At 47.6% G+C, this 20992-nt stretch overlaps 1 protein-coding gene and 1 long non-coding RNA gene across 2 annotated transcripts in view; one reads left to right on the forward strand and one right to left on the reverse strand.

Annotated features, from left to right (window-relative positions):
- Positions 1–10194: 10194 nt before the first annotated feature.
- On the reverse strand, positions 10195–12817 carry Gas1 (growth arrest specific 1). Its single transcript, XM_051172839.1, has one exon. It carries the CDS (start codon positions 12137–12139, stop codon positions 10991–10993), a length of 1149 nt encoding a protein of 382 aa, XP_051028796.1. The 5' UTR covers positions 12140–12817; the 3' UTR covers positions 10195–10990.
- Positions 12818–18946: 6129 nt separating this feature from the next.
- Positions 18947–20992, forward strand: part of LOC127212725 (uncharacterized) — a 33643-nt gene continuing 31597 nt past the window's right edge. Inside the window, exon 1 of the long non-coding RNA XR_007833600.1 lies at positions 18947–19175. This is a non-coding gene — a long non-coding RNA (uncharacterized LOC127212725). The remainder of the gene's footprint in view (positions 19176–20992) is intronic.

The raw sequence follows: 20992 nt of genomic DNA on the forward strand, positions 1-20992 counted from the left end.
ACATAAAGACTCCTGTATCGCTGGCTCTTACAGTCTTTTTAAAACCTTCTTAAAAATCAATTAATTTATTTACTTATTCACTTTACATCCTGGTCGTAGCTCCCTCCCTCCTCTTCTCCCAGTCCCACCCTCCTCCTAATCTCCCCTCCCCCATTCCTTGGAGAAGGGGAGCCCCCTCTACCCACCCACCCCAGCTCATCAAGACACTTGAGGACTGAGGTCATCCTCTTCTCCCATGGCCTAGCAAAGCAGTTGTATCAAGGGAAAGTGATAAAAACAGGCAACAGAGTCCACAACAGAGACAGCCCCTGTTTCCCTTACTAGGGGAACCCACATGAAGCCTGAGCTGCCCATAGGCTACATCTATGTAGAGGACCTAGGTCCAGTCCATGCATGGTCCTTGGTTGGTGCTTCAGATTCCACAGGCCCCTCTGGGCCCTGGTTAGTTGGCTCTATTGGTCTTTCTGTGGTGCTCTTGTCACCTCTAGGCCCTTTTATCCTAGCCTCTTACAGTCTTTACTTTTTTTTTATTATATTATGTGTGTATTGGTGCGTCTGTGCATGCCCACAGAGCCTAGAAGAGGATTGAATCCCTAGAACTGGAGTTACAGATGGCTGTGAGGTACCATATGGGTTCTGAGAATCAACCTAGGTCATCTGTGAGAGCAGCCAGTGCTCTTAACCAATGAACCACCTCTCCAGTCCTCTTACAATGTTTCTACCAACTATTACCATATGATCCCTGAACCGTAGGTATAGGAATTATGTAGTAAATGTTTCTGTTGGGCTTGAGAACCACACAATCTCTTGCTCTCTGCATTTTTATTGGTAGTGGTTTTCTGTAATGGTCCCTGTCCATGGCATGGGGACATTTACGTGAGGAGAGGTGAAATCCATACTTATCTGTTAGTATAAGGATAAATATTTAGAATGTAGTTAAGGAGTATGTTGGTTTAGTAAAGTGTCACTTGTAGGTTCTTCTCTAAGATCCATGACTTCATTAGGCTTGGGTAGCTGGCTAAGTTTCCAGGACCAGGAATGACTTTTCTCTTGTTGAGTGGGCCTTAATTCCCATTAGAGAGACGCTGGTTACCACCAAGGTATGTGTGCCGCTATCGTACCCTTAGGGCAATCATCCCATTCTGGTCATAGGCGTCATGGCTGGGTAGGACTATTGGTTACTTCCCTTATAGGCATAAGGCTATTGTGTGGTTTAAATTCTGATTTCCTGTCTAAATGTTGTATAAACTCTGCTCCCCAATTGTTCCCTGTTATGTCAATAAAACAGCTTACAGCTAATTGAAGAGCAGGGGGGAGGATAGGGCGGGACTTCCTGCCAGCCAGTTGGGGAGGAGTTAGGAGAGGAAGTAGAGGATTAAACAATGATAGAGGTCCAACAAAGATCAGGAGGAAGGAGCTGGAGCTGAGGAAAGCTACAAAGTGCAAGTATTGCTGGGATGTTTGCTGGGAGTAAGACAAAATAATATAGGAGGTTAAGAACAGACTTAAACTGCTTAGAATGTGTTGTGCAGCCTTGTATTATAAGAGTCTCAATTATTTGTGTGATAGCCGGGTTAAGAAATAAGCTAAGAGAAACAAACACATTTTTACTTTAAAAAAATTACTGTAATATTCCTTCTCTTGGAAGTTTTCACGGAGCCTTTTGGTATTATGAAAGCTACTCCTTAGAGAAGAGGCTTTTCGTTCAGAACCAACTTAGATCTAAAGAGCACAGTGTCTTTAGCAGTAGGGACTCATTTTCCGCCAAGGGGAGGCAACCAAGAGTCAGTCTATTTCTCTATTCCCTCAAGTTAGACACATTCATGTGATTTACCAGGACAAATGAGACGTTGGCAAATATGACCAAACAGAAGTTTGGGAAGGGTTTGCTCATTTGGGTTCCCCTGTGTTGGCACTTTGGCCAGCGTCAGTGCCATGAAAGCCAGCCTCACCAGATATCACAGACACAGGGCATGGGTGTCTCAATAAGTCATCAATCAAATGATCCAACTTACATGGAACCAACATTCAACTCCTTTACCTACCTGGTATTGGTAAGCAAGCAAGACAGAAAAGCCTAGCAGAAAGCCCAGGCCCGATTGCTGACTCACAATTTTATGATCCGATAAACGATTAAAAACTGATGGGATGAAGTTTTGGCAGGACTATTGTGCAGCAGAGACCAGGTAACAAAAATCACTCATGTCCTTTTCAGGAGCAGTTTTCAGAGCAGATTGCATATGGGTAAGTGTTGGAGTTCTTATAGAAAGGGCTATTGAGTCATTTGAACTTGGCACACTGTTTTTAAAAACTCTTGAAGCCTTCTTATTTTTTACACTTTGAGGATTAGTACGAGATCAGGGTGACAATCTCTAAACACAAAACAACTTAGGTTGTATGTTTGCTAACTTATGCATCGAATAGCTGTAGCTGAGCTTTATTTATTATATGTTTTATGTATTAAGCCTGTGTGAGTGCACAATACGAGTGTGTGAGTGAGATCTTAGGGTGCCATGACTCTTGTGTGGATCTGAGGACAGCACTGCGGAGTTGCCTCTCTCCTTCTACCTCTATGTGGATTCTACGGATTGAACAACTATTCATACTGACTTAATGCTTAAATCATGGAGTGCATCTATGTGTTCAACACATGTATATAACATGCAGTAATGTTGGTCATCATTGGCTATTATTTTTTAATAAAATTGTATTATCTTGGTCATTTTATTTTTGCAAAGTTGGTAGTAGGTAAAACTGTTATATATTATTGTTGTTGTTGTTTGAATATTATTGTTATGATGAAGGTTTTTTTGGTTTTCCTTTTCTCTTTTTATTTGTATTCTTCTCTCATACATTACATCCCAACCCCAGTTTCTCCAGTTTCCTTCACTCCTTCCAGTCCCCTCCCCCACCTTCCTTCTTCCCCAAATCCACTCCTCCTCTGTTTCTTTAAAAAAAAAAAAAAAAGCAGACATCCCAGGGATATCAGCTGAACATGGCATAACAAGTTACAGTAAGACTAGGCACAAACCTTCATATAAAGACTGGACGAAGCAACCCAGTAGGAGGAGGAAAAGGGTCCCAAGAGTAAGCAAAAAAGTCAGAGACACCCCTACCACACCTCTACTGTTGAAAGTCCCACAAGAACTTATACTCAGAGGACCTATCTCAGACCCCTACAGGGTCGGTGTTTGTTGCTTCAGTCTCTTTGAGCCCCTATGAGCCCTGCTTAGTTGGCTCTGTGGGCTGTGTTTCCATGGTGTCCTCTCCCTCTTCGGTGGGTCTCCTGGCTCTGCCTGGTGTTTGGCTGTGGGTCTATGCACCTGCTCCCATCGGTTGCTGGATGACATCGCTCTGATGCACCAATCTATGAGCATAGCAGAATATCCTTAGTAATTGTTTTATTCATTGTTTTTCCCAATCATGTTTGGCTCTAGCCTGGATCTCTGGGTTGTCCAGCCTCTGGTTTTTGGATATCCAGGCAGTGTCAGGCATGGGCTCCCTCTCATGATATGGGTCTCAGTCATGGGTTGGCCACTACCACAAATTCTGCACCACCATGACCTCAGCACATCTTGCAGGCTGGAGAGATTGTAAGTTGAAGGACTTATGGCTGGGTTGATGTCCCAGTTCCACTGCTGGGAGCCAGGCTATAGAAGATAGCCAGTCGGGGCTCCATGTCACCCATTATTAGGAGCCTTCACTAGGGTTGTGGATTCTAGGGAGTTTCCACTGCACTACGGTTCTACATTGCTTCCCCTAGTACCCCCAATTCCAATCATCTCTCCCAGTACTCTCTTCCCCCATCCCCTGCCTGATCCTTCCTGTTTCCATCCCCCACTCACCCCCAGTCCACTCACAAAGCTTATTCTATTGCCCCTTCCAATGGAGAGCCATGTATTCCACTTTGAACCCTCCTTATTACTTAGCTTTTCTGGGCTTGTGGATTGTAGCATGTTCATCTTTTACTAACAGCTAACGTCTATCCATACCATGCTTGTCTCTCTGGGTCCAGCTTACCTCACTCAGGACTGTCTTTTTTTTCTGGCTATCCTGGAACTAAGCTGGCCTTAAACTCAGAAATCTGCCTGCCTCTGCCTGCGCTGGGATTAAAGGTGTTCATCTCCAGCACCCAGCTGAAGTATTTCCTATACTATGTTTTTTTGTGGACATCCGGTGACTCCATTCTGCTTGCTGAGCTACACAGATTGTATTGGTCTCTGAAGCAGCTTAGTGCCCAAGTCTTTTCCTGATGCTCTTTAGATCTTTTGTATTTTCCTCCTGCCTGGGTAGCTCTAGGCTCCTGGAAAGAAGGTTCGTCTTCACTGTCTCTTTGACTGGATTGAGCATCACCCAGGAGACACACGAGTGGTTGGCTTCTGAGGATGTTTCCGGAGAAGGAAAGTGTAACCTGAAGGTAGCTGATGCCATCTTACAGGCTAAGGTCCCAGTCGGAAAAGCACCAGCATACATCTCTCTCTGCATCCCAAGGACAGATGCGATGTGATTGATGACTTCAAGCTCCTGCCTCCAGGGCTTCCTTGCCACGATAGACCATAAGTATCTCTGCGAATCAGCAGTCAAAGTTGGCCCTTATCCCACTCTCCCTAACAACTCTCTGTCAGGCTTCTGTCATGAGCACCAGTCAAGTCTGATTCCAGCCTCATACTTCAGCTCCCTGCAGATGCCCCAGAACATCCTGACATTTCTCAAATTCCACTCACCCCTCCCCCCAATGTCTCCCCTTAGGACTGAAGCTGTCTATCCACATCTCACCCAGAAGCCCAGGGTTGCTGCACTGCCTCTGCCTCCTTTACACCCACATTGGGCCAGTCATAATGGCTTGAGTCCACCTTTATCCTCCCCTGATCTGTGTCCGCTGGGCCCTGTTCTCATCTTCAGCTCTTTAAAAATCTTCCTGTTATTCTGTTAAAAAAGCTGAACCCAGCCAGCTTTTCCCAGCCAGACTCAGTCAGAAACACCCTGTCTTGGACATTGTGAAAGGTAAAGCTGGTATCAGGCATGGCCTTCAAGGCTTCTATGCTGACGACAGCCTGCCATTCGAGTCTCATGTCTGCTACTTCATGCTTTGGTAACAAGTGGCCATACATATATGTATATACATGGCACATATGTCATTCCTGTGCTTTGCCTCTAAGTCACTTTCTTCTAGCTTTTCTTAAATGTAACATAGAGCTCAGCCATCTTTTTTGTTGTGTGCTAAAATGATCTGCCCCCACATTGACTAAGGTGCTTAGTTTCCCTCAGTGCTATCTGTGAATTTTTCCAGACGCCCTTCTACCTGTTCAGCATTACAGACAAAAGTTTTAGTCAAAAAGAAAAGCTTCTCTCTCTCTCTCTCTCTCTCTCTCTCTCTCTCTCTCTCTCTCTCTCTCTGTGTGTGTGTGTGTGTGTGTGTGTGTCTCTCTCTCTCTGTCTCTCCTTCCCTCCTTCCCTCTCTCCTTTTCTCCTCCTCCTCTTCCTCCTTTTAGACAGGACCTCTCTAGTACATAGCTCTGGCTGTCCTGTAACTCACCATGTAAACCAGGCTGGCCTTGAACTCACAGAGATCCATCCATCTCTGCCACCTCCTGAATCAGGGACCAAAGGCGTGAGCCACCATGCCCATCCAGAAAAGCTCTTTTCAAATCTTCTTGCAGAAAAATGCTCCAAGTAGGTGGAACTCTTTGATGAGGATGAAGTGAGGGCCTAAAACCAACGAGGCGGGGCACCGATGTAGTAAAAGAATTACATCTAAGAAAGTGTCTGATTGTGAGTGAAATACACATGAAGACTCACTTGTGGACTGTTACCCTCTCCCACATTCAGGAACCAATACCCAGGATCTCACACACTGTAGGCACCTGATAACAAAAGATCACAAGGTGTCCACAGTAGAGAGTCTGGATGTAGATGCTACTGTTTTATCTTTGGTCACAGATGATGTCTTTGATGTAATTTTGTATATTCACCTGTGGCCAGACTTCAAATCCTTTCAGTTTCCTTAAAGAGACTCTGTTCAAGTTGTGCATGACAAATACACGCACGAAAGAATCTTTGACCCATTTAAAAACCTGAACTCAACAACTATTGGAGAAATAGTCTTCTGGAAATGCCATGTCAGAGAGAGAGAGAGAGAGAGAGAGAGAGAGAGAGAGAGAGAGAGAGAGAGAGAGAGAGAGAGAGGAGAGAGAGAGGAAAGGAGGTATCTAGTTCTATAGGGAGCTCAGGCACCCAAAATGAGAGGTAGAAACACTTCTGTTCTCGGCTTCCCTGGGCACGTTTTACGCAGAGTTTGGAGGTAGCCCTCCAAAGTATGAGCTGAACGCTCCCTCGGAAAGCAAATCTTTCCCACATCCTTCCCTGCAGTTCCTCTTTAAGAGGTGTCAGTGCGGCTGAAAGAATGAAGTGGCCGCACATTGTCTGGCCCCGCCATTATGTGCTCAACATTTCCATAACAAAGGTGCCACTCGACTTCTCCCCGATTAATGCAGCTCGAGGGCTCTTGTCGCCTTTAATAAAACATTGTTGAAATCATTTATTTAGAGCCCCTGGTTACTAGTGGGAGAATGACCATCTTTGTGCCAAAATATAGTGTATACAGTCCACTATTTTGTAGTAGATCATTGTGTTATTTACAAAATTGATTAAACGGGTGCCTTAGGGGGTATTGATGCTAACAGCGCATTACTTATGTCATTGGGATAGTCAAGGGTGAACTTTTGTCAACTCTCTTCCAGAAGCAATCTCTCAAACAGAATACAGTGATGTCCAACTTAACTGGCAGGCAGTGAGCCCCACTGGAAACTCTCCCTGGGGCCACACTGCTTGTGTAACCTGATGCTCCCTCACCATCCTCCCTGGAGTAGCTGGGGGAAAGCCAGGTCAACTGAGGAAGGACCCCTTGTTTCTTGGTGTGAGGGGTCATAAAACAATGATAGCATACTTTTCCTTTTGGTGTTTTGGAAAAAAAAATACATGGACTATATATTCTGGAGTGTTCACGGTAGGTCCTTAGTGCTCATACAGCAAAGCCCAGTTGGAAAGCTGAGAATTTGTTGGATATTTCTGGAAGTTCTCATGGCACTCCAGGGTCTCCTGATTTTGGGTCCTGTGTAATGTTGGGATGAGAGAAAGGCAGGACCTTAGCGTCGGAAAAGGACCCGCCCTCCCCACTCCATGCCTTGTGGTCTCTCTTGCTTTCTCCCACTCTGTCCTTCTCCAGGCTACAGAGGACTGCTGCTCTGTTCCACATGGACAGCACTGGACCCCTGTGGTCCCCTTGAGACACCTTAGAGCCCCTTCACTATGTGGCACCTGGGGCCAGGAGCTGCTTCCATTCTTATAGGTGACTACAGGAGTTTGACTCAAGTATGGGGTGTCCGTTGAGGACACAAGTTCACTTCCCTAGGGCCATTTTCCCATTTTACACATGGGGCTTTTGAATGTACATTGCTCTATATTGTTAAAAATCAACAGAGACCTTATGCTATGTCCATTGTGACCATACACAAAAGCCTTGCTGTGTGCTCGGGTGACCAGCGAAGCTGAACCTCTTTCTATTTACTGTATGGTCACTTCAACTCAATGAACTGCCCCCCTTATTCTTGACCATTGTCCCACACTCCCTTAAACATTTGTCACTGAAGTGCCTCCAAAGACAAATGAACCTTCACAGAGAGTCACAACCTACCAACTGGGGAGATGGGAACAGCCTGGAGGACGGATTAGACATGAAATCCAAACCCTGCCTCTCATACGGTGGGGGGAACTTCCTGGAAATTCTCCAGAAAAGCCAAAAACTACCCTTTTCTCTCATTAATGGCACTTTCAGGCAACTCCAGGAGACATCTGAGCCTGCCAAATGTCCAGAATTCCAAAGCCCTCCCTGGAGACATCCAGATATTGCAGATGTCAACATCTGTAAAAACCTTTTTCTGTCTCAAAGCAGATGGCTGACTGTGGAATAAAGCCACCGCACTCAGTCTTGAAGCCCACTGCCCTGGCTGGAAATCCACTGGATCCATCCAGAGGCAGGGGGACTCCAGGCTAGAGAGTGTCCTTGTTTAAGCAAGTGGGCCTTGGACCAATGTTCACTTTCGTCAAGGTTCCTTTCTGGCCCAGGATGAGTTGTGGTGACTTTGCCTGAGAGGCAGATACTTCTGACAGGCTCCTGTAAAGTCAGGTCATGAGCTTGCTGCAGCAGTTACTTGTTAGGCCCTTTCTGGTGTTGCCATTAACTTATTACTGGGAAAGACTGGGCTGTTTTTCCTGTGACAAGGACAGCTTTTAGTGGAGACTATGTTAAAATAAGAGGGATGGAGATTTACATATATGTAAGCAAAAACACAGGTGTACTACTAATCTGTAGTCTTTTTGTTAAAAAGAAAAAAAAAAGGAAAAAAAAAAAAAAGCTGATTTCCCTTACAAGCTCCAGCCTTTGTTTTAAAATTATGTTCACTGAACCGTCCAGGTAACCGAGGTCCAACCACTCTCCTGGGCTTTCTGGTACCATACACGTGGGAATCTTGGTTTTAGGGACACCACGAGGAGCTTGGATTTCCTCCCTGATAGCTGGGAAAAGAGGGGGGGGGAAGCCTCAAAAGTAGGGGTGGGAGTAGGTGGGAGCATGTGGGAAAGGGTACAATTTGGTTAATTACTTTAGGCAGCAGAGAAGTCTAGTTGTTTTCTCAGCACATGCTAATATCAAATAAAGAGACACTAGATCTTGGCTAATCTGTCGACCCCTCAGACAAAGTTTATTTGTGGTGACTTTTAAACTCCTGACTTGCCTTCCAATCACCGAGTTTAAAATGAAAAGCTTTAAATAAACACCAGGAATAGAAGATAAATAAACTTTTCCCCCCTTGCAAGTGCCTAGCTCGCAGAGGTTCAGACTCAAACCCCCAGAGGACAGAGTGCTCTCTTTTGTGTTAATGTTTAAAAGATTTTCCAATGCCGGAGTTTATTCCTACTGCAAACATTTCTATTTACAAGGTCAAGTGTATCAGCACTCGACACAGCTTAAGAGTGTAATTATTTATGTAAGGGCGTTTGAGTGTGCATCAGGAGCTTGGCGGAAGCCCAGCCTTCAACCCACTGTTCAACAGCTCCTCAGGACAATATTACCAGCCCTGGTGATTATTCCCCTCCACCGTGTGTTTACTTTTGCACGCCTCAATGTTTTGTAACAAAATTTTGGTTTTTTTTTTTTTTTTCTCACCAAAAGTGTGAAAATGGCTTTGAAGTATTGAGTCTCAGAGGCTTCCAAGACCTATTGGTAACAGATGTTATTGGTGTGTTTGACTGAATGAGAAGGCAGAGGGGACACTGCTGGGGGGGTCAGGAGCAAACGGGGGTGGTGGTACAGGGTGGGTCTCCAAAGGAGGGGGAGGGCAACCTCACACAAGAGACAGTACTTTGTGAATTTTCTACACAAATGGCAACAGCAGCAGAGGCCAGTTACAAATTGTTTTAGCTGCCTCACTTACAGACGTCTAATTGTTCATTAAATTAAAGGCAGCATTAGCTCACATTCTGTCTTGCACCACACTTTAATTTCACTTGGTGTTTGATGGACTTCCAGTGCCCCCGCCACACCCCTCCCACCCAACTAACCGCAGTGTAACTGTGGAGAGCAACTACTCCAGAGCCACCGATTAAACTTTACTGATGTGTGCATTTTTAATAAAAACAACCGAAAAATACACAAAGTCATAGTTTTTTTTAAAACACAGGATTTAAAAAAAAAACGATGTCTATAAAAATACAATGTTTAAGGCAGTTGGAAATGCATATTATACATTTCTACAATGTCCATAAATTCTCTTGAAAATAAGAACGTTACTTCAAATCTGTAAAATACACTGTACATTTTAAAGACTGTTCTAAACAGGGCACACTTCAAAACGGACTGCAGGAGTGGATTCCTGGTGACCGGTGTATTTTATACATTTCTTGGATGGGGTCGATGTAACAATGATGCAGATTTAAAACTTTTAATTTCTTTTTAAAAATAAATTATTTTCTGAAGCATACAATTTATAAAAATTCTATATACAAAGTACAGCAACTGGTAAGAAACCCCAGTTTTAATACAGCTTATATACGACGTACCAGGGTGGAAGACCCCGATAGGGGCAGAGGCAATATCCAACCTCTGCATATTCATACTTAGAATTTCTTGGTTTGGAAAAAAAAAAAAGGCAACAAAACAAATATCATAGAGGTTTTCCTAGATGGCAGTACCGAGCTTTAGGGTGAAAACTTGTATTGTTCAACACCGTGGTAACTCTTTAGACCAGCGTTTTTTGGGCCCTTAATTCTAAGACACGTGGTGCTGAGGGATCAGAACGGTGGCAGTGAAATTAAAGGGGAAGGGTTAAGGTTATAATGCTGGCGTAATTTCAGGGACCCCCAACAAGGCAATCTCGCCGGCTCCACACTCGGCGAATGCTGGCTGCTCTACCAAGAGTACAGGAATGAATCGCTAAGAACTTTTCTATTTACTTACGATTGCTGTGTTTCTCAGTGGCCACAAGCAATTAAAGTCGTTACCAGTACCGTGTCCCCCCACGCACCCAGAAAAAGTGTTTGAAAGCAAAACAAACAAACAAACAAACAAACAAAATCCCTGGCCTTTTTGCAAGCTTAATTCCTTCAACATCCCCTCCCCCCAGTCCCTTGGAGCTGAAAAGACCCCCACCGTTCAGCACTCTAACAGAGTCCAGGCCTCTTTGCTTTTTTGCAGGATGTCCTACTTTCTGCAGATTCGAGCCTGCAATATATATAGATCAGCCGGTATCTCTGCAACCTGGAAACCGCTCAGAGGAGGGCCGAGCATGGTGGCTGCGGTTCGGGCTGGGCCCTGTCCAGCCGAGGAGAGTGTGGGTCAGTGTTCCGGACAATCTCCGGCCTCCGAGCCACAGGTGCCCCGCTCGGGAACCAGCCGCACCGCGCGCACCAGCTTTGAGCAGCCGCGGCCCAGGATCTACAACAGTGACCCGAGCAGCAGTAGCAGCAGCAGCAAACAGGCAAACGGTGTCCAGGCGCCTCGGGTTGTCCAGTGGCCCCCACTGCCGCTGCTGCTGCTCCTGCGCCCGGGCCCATGCGGCAGGTCCCCGCGGCCACCCGCCGCAGCAGCGCCGCCGCCCGGGCGAGCCAGGCCGTCGTCGTCGTCCAGGGGCTGCTCGCCGCCCGCCGCTCCAGCGCGCGGCTCGTCGTCATATTCTTCGTCGTAGTAGTCATCTAGGCCTCCGTCCGAGCCGCTGCTGCCCGGACCGTTGCCCGCGTCTGGGCCGAAACACAGGCGGGCCATGTTCTCCTTGACCGACTCGCAGATGGGCCGCTCCAGCCCGTCACACACGCAGTCGTTAAGCAGCGCCGCCTTGGGCACGGCCAGCATGTCCTCGATGACCGCCCGGCACTCGTCCGTGCAGCGCAGCCCGTTGAAAAGCTTGCCGCAGTAGGCTAGGTAGCGGCTGAGCGCCAGGTTGCAGCGGCTGTCGCGGTCGCAGCGCCTCCGGGCCTCAGTGCAGCCCATGACCGAGCCTGCTCCCGCTCCTGGGCCCAAGCCGCTGGTGCGCGGAAGACAGGGCTCGATGGCACGCTTGGTGGACCGGCAGTGTTCGTCCTGCGCGCAGTCGCAGTCCTCCAGCGCGGGCCCGCGGCGCGTGTGGTTGAGCTGGATGAGCGCCGAGATGCAGTGGCTCGGGCAGCGCCAGCGCGGCGAGAAAGACGCGGCCGAGGAGGGGAAGGCGCCGGCGGGTCCCGCAGCGTCAGCCCCGCCGCGCTGCGCCAGCACGGGTGCACACGCCTCGGCGTACTGGCTGTAGGCGTAGCTGCAGTCGGGCTCGCCCTGACACTGCAGCAGTGCCTGCCAGCAGATGAGGCGGCGGCCGTGCGCCAGCCCCGAGCCCCGCGGCGCCGAGACCAGCAGCTGCAGCAGCGCCATCAGGCACAGCAAGGCGCCCGGCAAAGTCCCGGTGCGGGCCCCGCCGCCGCCCAGCAGCGCGGCCAGCATCACGGGCAGCAGCGGCCGCCCGACGCGGTGCGGAGCGGAGATGAGGCGCGGGCGGCCGGGCCGCTGGAAAAGTTTGTCTGAGTTCCGCGCAGTTCTGGCATGGGCGTCCTCATCCATCCATGCCGGCGGTCGGGCGGCTGGTCGAGGCGGGTGTTTGCTCCGGCACCGCGGCCGGGGCTCCCTGAGAGGCGAGGCGATTCAGGTCCGGCTCTGGTCGGCGACTGGAGACGCTCAGTGCCGCCCCGGTGGGACGCGGCGAGTCTGCAGGAGCGCGCGGCGCCCGGGGTGCATGGTGCTAGGCGCCTGCAGACCGTCCGGGGCTCAGCAGCGCGTAGCACTTCGCAGCTCTGGCATCCCGCCTTCCCGCGGCCAGGACGCTCGGTCCCCTCCCCCTCTGCCCTGGCCTGGGCCACGCTCCGGGAAGTTCTGGGCGCCAGGCGCAGAGAGGACCCCGAAACTTGGAGCTGCAGCCCTGCTCGGAGACCCGGAGCCTGGGGAACGGATCCGCGGAGCTCGGCTGCGGACTTGCTCGCGGCAAGGCTTTAAATACAAAAGTGGGCCGGGAGCCCCCGTGTGGTGCCGCGGCGCCCCCTCATTATGCATGCATAGAAAAGCAAACAAACAAAAACATTAGCAACGCTCCTCCGACTCGCCTAGCCTCGGCCCCGCGCGCTCCAGGCTGGCCCGCTTTCTCCTTTCTCCACTCTCCGGCGCCCTTTGCTCGGCCCCCTTCCCTGTCTTTGAGCGCTGCTATTGGTCCAGCCTGTTGTTGTTGAAACTTTTTTTCTTTCTTTCTTTTTCTTCTTTCTTTTTTTTTTTCCTTTTTTTTTTTTTTTTTTTTTTTTTTTACGAGCCGCTAGAGTGGGGTTGCAGAGTGGGGGAGGGCGATGGGCAGCTCACATTCAGGCATTCAGGGCTTGAAAGGGACGGCTTAGGGAGCCTGACACAGGCCCAGCTCCTCCCACTCTTCAGGAGGCTGGGATACCGAACCCCAGCTCGCGCACAGAGCCAGCGGGCAGGGCTTAGGGCCAGCTGCCTGCATCCGGCTCAGCCACCGGCCTTTTTGTTCGCTTCTCCCGCCCCCTTTTTGTTTGGGGGGCACTTTTTTATTAATTCTTACTGATCCCCCATTTTTGCATTCAAGAGAGTTCGAAAGTCTTTAATTTTCAGGCTTCCGGTCTTTGAGTTCTGATCACCTTGGGGTGGGTATAGCGAAGGGAGGGAGTCCTGAAATTTTAATATGAGACTTTAGAAACTTAGAAACAGAAGGCGCGCGCGGGCACACGCTCTCTCGCTCTCTCGCTCTCTTGCTCTCTTACACACACGCACACACCCGCAACCACCATGACCTCGACCACTACCATAACCACCACACGAGAATACTTTGCACCAATTCTAGGCTTCCGTTTCCTACAGGTAAAAGTCCTTGCACTGGCCGTTGCTTTTAAACTGTAAGAAATCCAAAAGAACCGAATCCATTTCTTAACTCACGATTATAACACGAACAGCAATGACAAATCGTAGCATTAAAAACACTGAGAATGCTGAGCGCTACTACCAGAATGCAAGCACAGCACAGAGGACGGAGGTAAACCTACCCACTACAAGCAGTAAAGTTTAAGTTTCAGTTCCTCACTCTTTAAAGCGAAGCTGCTGGCGGAGCTGGCTCTGCAATCTCAGCAGGACTCTCACAAGCTGCCTTAACTGTGGCGCAACGCAGCCTTTGGCCACTAGAGGCACCGGCAGTCTGCGCCCTGTCAAAAACTGGCGCTTTCTCCCTCCCCTTTCCGTGGTGAGACTATCAACTTCATCTGTCACAAATTTTAAGGCTAAATCGCTGCTGAAGCAAAGAGATTCCCAGCTGCAGCGCGACCAGAAAACGGACTGTCTACCTCTCCAAAGGGTCAAGAGAATTTGAGAGGGCCAAAGTGAGGGCTAGAAGGCAAGACCCAGGCTGAGGAAGGCGTGCGCCCCTGCGAGCACCTCGAACCCTGAGCCAGACTGAGCTGCGCCCAGCCACCATGCTCTGAGTTTAGTAGCAGAAAACAAATCTATCCTTAAAAACTGGCCTGGCGTGGTGCAGGAAGCACGTTCGCCCCAGGCACACGCAGGAGGGTCTCGGCAAGTTCAAGGCCAGCCAGCTGGCTCCATCTCGTGAGTTCCAGGCCCCAGCCCTGGGATGCATCTTCACCTTTGTGTTTGTTCTGGCAGGAGGATCATCTGGGACCATGTGTTCAGATCTGGATTCCAGGCTTCCGGAGTCTCTCTGACAGCTAAAACCCTGGAGGGCCTGAAAATCTGCATTTCCGACAAGATTTAAGGGGGTTGGGTGGGGGGAGGGTACTGCTTAGCTGATTATTGGGAATATTTTCTGACAGTCTCTGTTCTAGAGATTATATATAAATGGGTCCTCTTCACTGGTCCCGTGACTGGTCACATGGGTCCATCTTAGCCTTGACACAGGGTCTCAGTGGGAGTTAAGGGAGGCCAAGCGCTCTGCTCACCCTGAAGACATCTCTACAGACTCATGGCCTTGACATGGAAGGTGAAGGAGCCTGGCAGCCACAGGAGGCTGCACTTTTCCTATCTTATACACAGACCTTTCTGGGTCTCAGGGTCCCACGAATTAAGGACACTATCTCTGTGACTATTTCCACCCCTCTTCCTCCCTCCACTTCTGAAGTCCACCTGTCATCTAACTCCCCAAGGGCACCCAGGACAGAGTCTCTCTTTGCCTACCGGTGGGGTCTCAGCCAGCCCATTGATGGGACAGCCTCCTTAGGCCTGACCACCCGCTTTCTCAACATGCAGTTTTGGTTCTTGTAGGCTGGTCTCTGGGGCCCACTGCTCTCCTGTTGCCCATTTCACTGCCTGCTCCCTGCTCCCTGCCACTTTCCTGTTTCTCTTCTAATGGTTTTCTTAAAGCATTTTTTCTTTTTTGCATTTTATTTATTTTATGTGTATGTCTGTGTACCACGTAATGTAGTACTTGCAGAGGCCAGAAGAGGGCCTCAGATGCGCTGGAACTGGAGGTAGTTGTATGATATGGGTGCTGGGAACTGAGCCTGGGTCTTCTACAAGAGTAGCCTGTGCTCTTAACTGTTGAGCCCAAACTTATTTTGTATATGTAGTGACCCTGTTTGTGTGTGTGTGTGTGTGTGTGTGTGTGTGTGTGTGTGTGTGTGTGTGTGTGTGTGTATGTGTGGTTAGTTTGAATGAGAATAGCCCCCACAGGTTCATATATTTGAGTGGTAGGTTCCTAGATGGTAGACCTGGTTTGGGAAGGATTAGGAGGTATGGCCTTAGAGAAGTTATGTCAGTGGGTGTTGAGGTTTTCAAAAGCTCCCACCAGGTTCGGTCTTGCTGTTTGCCACCTGGTTGTTGTCTCAACATGTAAACGTTCAGCCACTGCCTGGCCCCATGCTGGCCTGCCTGATGCCACAATCCCCACAGTGATGGTCATGGACTCACCCTCTGAAACTGTAAGCTCCCAATTAATGCTTTATTTATTTTTTTAATAAGTTGCCTTGGTCGTGGTGTCTCTTCATAGCAGTAGAAAGATAGCTAAGCCACTGGATGTCCCTGCACATGTATGCACATGCATGTGGAGGCCACAGCGTGGTATCTGCATTCATTCTTGTTGATGCTCCTACCCTGTTCTCTAAGGCAGGGTCCCTCAGTCAAACCCAGAGCTTGAAGATACAGGTACATCTTAGTTATTGGTCTAGTGCTGTGATGAAATACCATGACCAAGGCAACTTATAAAAGGAAACATTTAAGTGGGGGCCTTGTTTACAGTTTCTGAGAATTTTGGTCCACGATCATTATGGTGGGGAGCATGGTGGCAGACAGAGAAAGACAGAGACAGAGGCAGAGACACAGACACAGACACAGACACACAGACACAGATAGAGAGTACAAAGTGTCTGCATTATATAGTGAAGCTCAGCCCCCCCCCCACCCCCATTGGAAAGTTCAGGGTTAGGGCATGATATGCCAGCTACACCCTGTACAGATAGGGACTGAGGGATGCTGGGAGAAACTGGAGGCCGGGTCTGTTTTGTCACGTTAAATAGGCACCTCAGCCACTCATCTCAGGTCTCAAATCCAACAATAGTAACTGTGAGGGTAAGCTAGGGTCACAGCCATATCTAATGGGAACAGCAGAAAGTCATAAAGCCAGCACAGCTGTTTGAGAAAGATACAGCAAATCTGAGCCGAGGGATGCAGTTGCTGTGGTGTATGTAGTCTCTCACTTTTTGCCCTTGATCTCCATGCGTTGCATGTGGCTCGGGAGGGGGTGGGGCTTTTATTATTTATACAACTTGGGGATAGTGGATTGATGTAAATTTTCTTATGATTCATTAATGCCTTTCCCAAGAATACTGCTTCTAAGCTTCCCCAGGAATGTCCCAACCATAACACCCCTCCTGCTTTTAGGGAGATGTCCTTATCTGATCCTACTTGAAGGTCTTCCTTACACCCTGGGGGTTGGGACTCAAGTAAATATTCTAGATACCTCCTTATGAGGCTCTGACTCAAAGATCCTCTTAGTACATCTGCCTCTGTGCTTACTCAGGAACAAGATAATCAAAGCAAAGTAAACTTAAAAAGGTAAACAAGATTTGGGGGCTAGAGAAGTTAGCAGCAGATCAAATTGAAAGCCTCTTCCTACAACTGATGGACAAAGAACAGTGTAGATAAATGATAAAAGAATGAAGTATTAAGACCTCTCTCTCTCTCTCTCTCTCTCTCTCTCTCTCTCTCTCTCTCTCTCTTTCTCCCTCCTCTTTTAGAAGAGTTATCTTGTGCAGGGTCACTGTGGTGTCATATAAGCAAGGAACAAAAGAATACCAAGATTAGACATATAAATAAATTTTACAGATATATAAAATATAAGCGGAGATTGAATAATAACTGCAGCAGCTTTGGCCTGAAGACTCTTCCTGGGCCTAATGACAATCAGTGCTCTGACTATTAAAAGTTGACAATACATTGCTTGTGACATGGCAATCTGCTCAGACTGGCTTGGAGATTTTCTTTCTTTCTAGTTTCCTTGAAATGACAAGAGCTACCAGCCTGAAAACAGGTTGTCATGCTTTGGAAAAATGTGCCCTTGAAACTACAGTCTTGTTAAGAATTGAGTTACGGGTTGATAAGGGAAAAATGATTGTAAAAGATAATTCTGTTCTGTCATGGTTTACCAATGATGGCTAAACTTATGACCAAGAGGAAGTTAAAACACATGTTCAGGGACAAAAATGATCTGACCTATGTTTTGGGACAACATGCATCTATCCATGCCTACTGAATTATGTATAGATAAAGCAGCATTCTGACTGCCAATCAGTCAGGCTGTAAATCTCCCCCCACTCCCCATCCTTGTGCCTGATACATTTCTCTCTGAAGACTCTCATATTCACCCTTCTTCAGGCCTTGTCCTCACCCAGGGCTGGATCCCAACAGGCTAAGACACTCATGAAGACCCTAGCTCAAAAGCAATAGCAAAGGAACCAAGAAGTTTTAGTAAATATTTGTGGTTTGAATCTTAAACAGACTCTTGTTCTATAGCTAGTGGCTCTGTTCTGTGAGATGATAAGTCCACTAGGAGATGGGGCCAAAGACACTAGGGGCAGGCCTTTAAAGGTCATACAAAGCCCAGGGCCTGGTCCCAGGTCAGCTCTGTCTGCATCCTGGAACATGGAAGAAGTGGGTGCTAAGAAACTGAGTGTGTCCTGACGGTACTCTTAGTCTGAAACCCAGTCCCTGTGCCATGTACTGGCAGCCGAGGCCATTGGGAGCAATCAAGTTTAGCTGAAGTTGTAAGGTTGTGTGGATCAGCTTGTCATTACCATAACAAACTACTGGATGAATCTCCCAAAGCACAGAAGAGGTTCCCTTGGCTCACGGAGTTTGAGGTTTGGTGTCCTTGCTGATGTTGCTCCTGTGGCTTTGTATGGAGAACATGTCCTAGAGCCGTTCAGTTCTTGTTCAAAAAGAGAGTGAGAGTAAAGGGGGCCATTCAAGGACACTCTCCCAGTGGCTGGAAGAATTCCCAGTAGGCCCTACTCTTGGAATTTTCCATCATCTCCCAATGGCACCAAGCCACCTGTCTTAGGGCTTTATTGCTGTGAAGAGACACCATGACCATGGCAACTCTTAAAAAGAACGTTTTACTGGGGCTGGATTACAGTTTCAGAGGTTTAGTTCATTATCATCAAGGTGTAAAGCATGGCAGCATGAAATCTAAAGGCAGCCCCTACACTGACACACTTCCTCCAGCAAGGCCACACCTTCTAGAAGTCCCCCTCCCTTTGACCAAGCCTTCAAACACATGAGTGTGTGGGGGCCATTCCTGTTCAAACCACTACACTGTCAAACTGTAGAGTGACCCTTTTATCACCTATGCTTTTGGGAAAATTCTAGATCCAGGCCATGGCAGTGATGAAGCCTTCTTAAAAGGGTGAGGTAGAAGGCTCTCTCCCATGTGACTGCACAGCACAGAGGCAGCCATCAGAGATCCCCGAAACCCAGTCTGGCAGGCAAGCCTCTGGCCTTGAATTTTAACTGTGATATGTGAGTGTTTCTGTTACACTTACAACATAGGTGCCAGAGACCTATTGAGTTAAAAGCTCTCATGGAGTTATAGAAAAATAACAGAATAGAAGAATCCACAGGGGGTGTGACCTCATGCTGTCAACAAAGACATGGATGCTAGTGCTGAGCACGGGCCCCAGATGTGGATCCCCCAAACATTGCTGGTGATTGAGAAATGCCTCTAAAATGTTCAACACTTATGCAGCCATTCCTGAGAGTCTTTTTGACAGTAAGAGCTGGAAGAGCCACCACAAATGCTCAGGACAGTGTGCACACCCCAGGCCCAGTGAGAGGAAGGGTGCTTGTTCGTCTGAGGACCTGTGTACTTCCATATTGATTTGAGTTTAATAACAAAATTGGGTGCCTTTGTTTTTGCATGTGTTATTGCATTTTATATAATAGAAGTTTTTCCCGTTTTGTTGTTAGGAGCGCTTCTGTGACAGATGAAAAAACATAATCTAGCCTGGCCCCAAAGACAACCTGAGGAGTACGGAGCTGCCTCTTCTCTTCTAGGCACAGAAGGAATTGATGCTTGTGATTTTCTCTGGTTTGAAGAGTGAGTTGTTGTGTCCAAGAACTTAAGGATTTGGCACCATGTTATAAAAGGAATTAATTATTATATTAACTTTAATTAATCCTGTTATTAATACAGCAGCAGCTATTCCTTAGCCAGGTATTTTATAAATAAAAGACACAGATTTATAATAAGCATTAATACACTAGGGCTGGGCAGATATCAGCTCTCTAACCTATCTTGTCTACTTTCCATTCAGAATTCCCATAAATACCTGCACATGTTCACTTGGGCTGCTTCTGCATCATCAGGCCAGTCCTCAGAGCAAGCTGCTCTTGGCCATGTGCTCCTGGCTATGCTAACCCATGACAACCCGCTCCTTTCTTCCTTTTTCCTCTGTCTATCTCATGGTCCTTCTCCAACCCCACAAGCCCATGAACCTCGCTCAGCCTACCTCTCTTCTACTCATCCCAGGATGTAGGCAACTTTATTAGCCAATCGGGGATAATTTGGAAGGCAAGGTTCACAGAATGTCATTTTGGAAATCTGAGAATTTGCTCACAGGACAATAAGAATCTCGGTGGGCAAGCAACTACCATTTCAGTGCATAGTAGGTCCATATCAACCCCAACACCATGTGAAGATTAAGGAGAGTTCTAATTGTTCAGGCAGTGCTGTTGCACACAGGTTGCTAACTGACAGCGGAGTCATCATTTCAGGAGCATATACAGGAGAGCAGCTGTCTAACGTCATCAGCCTCCTGGTGTCCTCCCTTGAACCATAGAGGAACTTGAGAGCTCAAGATCTTGGAGGGGTTCATGACATTTATAACTCCAGGAAATCCCCCACAAAACCAGTATATTCCAGTGCCCAGGAACCATGGCTTTCATGCTATCTGATAATGAAACTAGGTTTGATTTGAACAGTGAGGACCCCCTGCACCACACAGAGGCTCTTCAGCCTCTCACTCTTGGTTGCTCACAGTTAGCAATCTAGTTTTCAAGCAAGTTGACAATTTTTTTTTTCATGAGCAGACCTCATGGTGTTAGCCTCGTGTTACTCAACAACCAGGGCCAAGTTCTACAGTGGGTGTTGCAGAGTGTTTCAGGCTGTCCTGGGCCTTGTTTTCAACTCTATATTTCTAACCACCGCAACTAGACAGAACATGTTGATGCTTCATAAACTCGTACAAACATTCTAGACAAAAGACATCACTTTGGAGAGAACTTCTCTTTTGGGTAACATCTTTACAAGAAGATGGCAAACAAACACCGCTAGCAACAAAATGCTGTCAACAAACTGATAAACAGTTTGTCTGTGTGTGTCTTCTGGACTCTTCTTAAGCAATCTGGGAGAAGCAAGTCATAACTGCTGACATTTTTGTTGCTAAAAATCAGTAATTGTCATAAAATACATATCTTGTGCTAAAAAATTCACACTCCTAACAACTGACAAATATTATAAATCATATAACCAAAAGGAACAGATGTGTGTGGTGCATGCTGTGTTTGGGTATCTGTGTTTGGGCGTGTGGAGTCTGTCACTGACTAGAAGCTGCCTGTGGCACGTGAAGATTTTGGTCCATCCAGGGTGTGTGTGTGTGTGTGTGTGTGTGTGTGTGTGTGTGTGTGTATTGTGGGTGTATATGTCTGTATATGGTGTATCTATATGTGTGTTCCAGGATATTTGATCCCACTGTGAACCCCAAGATTGTGAACTATAAAAACCTGTTTCTTGTTTGGTGTGGTTCAGCCCTAGCACACACCTTTAATCCAAGACCTTTCTGTTTCTTGTAAACAGGCGATTATGGTGTGGCTCATCCCTAGCACACACCTTTAATCCAGAGCTTTCTGTATACA

The sequence above is a fragment of the Acomys russatus genome, chromosome 3 (assembly GCF_903995435.1).
Source record: "Acomys russatus chromosome 3, mAcoRus1.1, whole genome shotgun sequence".
Taxonomy (NCBI): domain Eukaryota; kingdom Metazoa; phylum Chordata; class Mammalia; order Rodentia; family Muridae; genus Acomys; species Acomys russatus.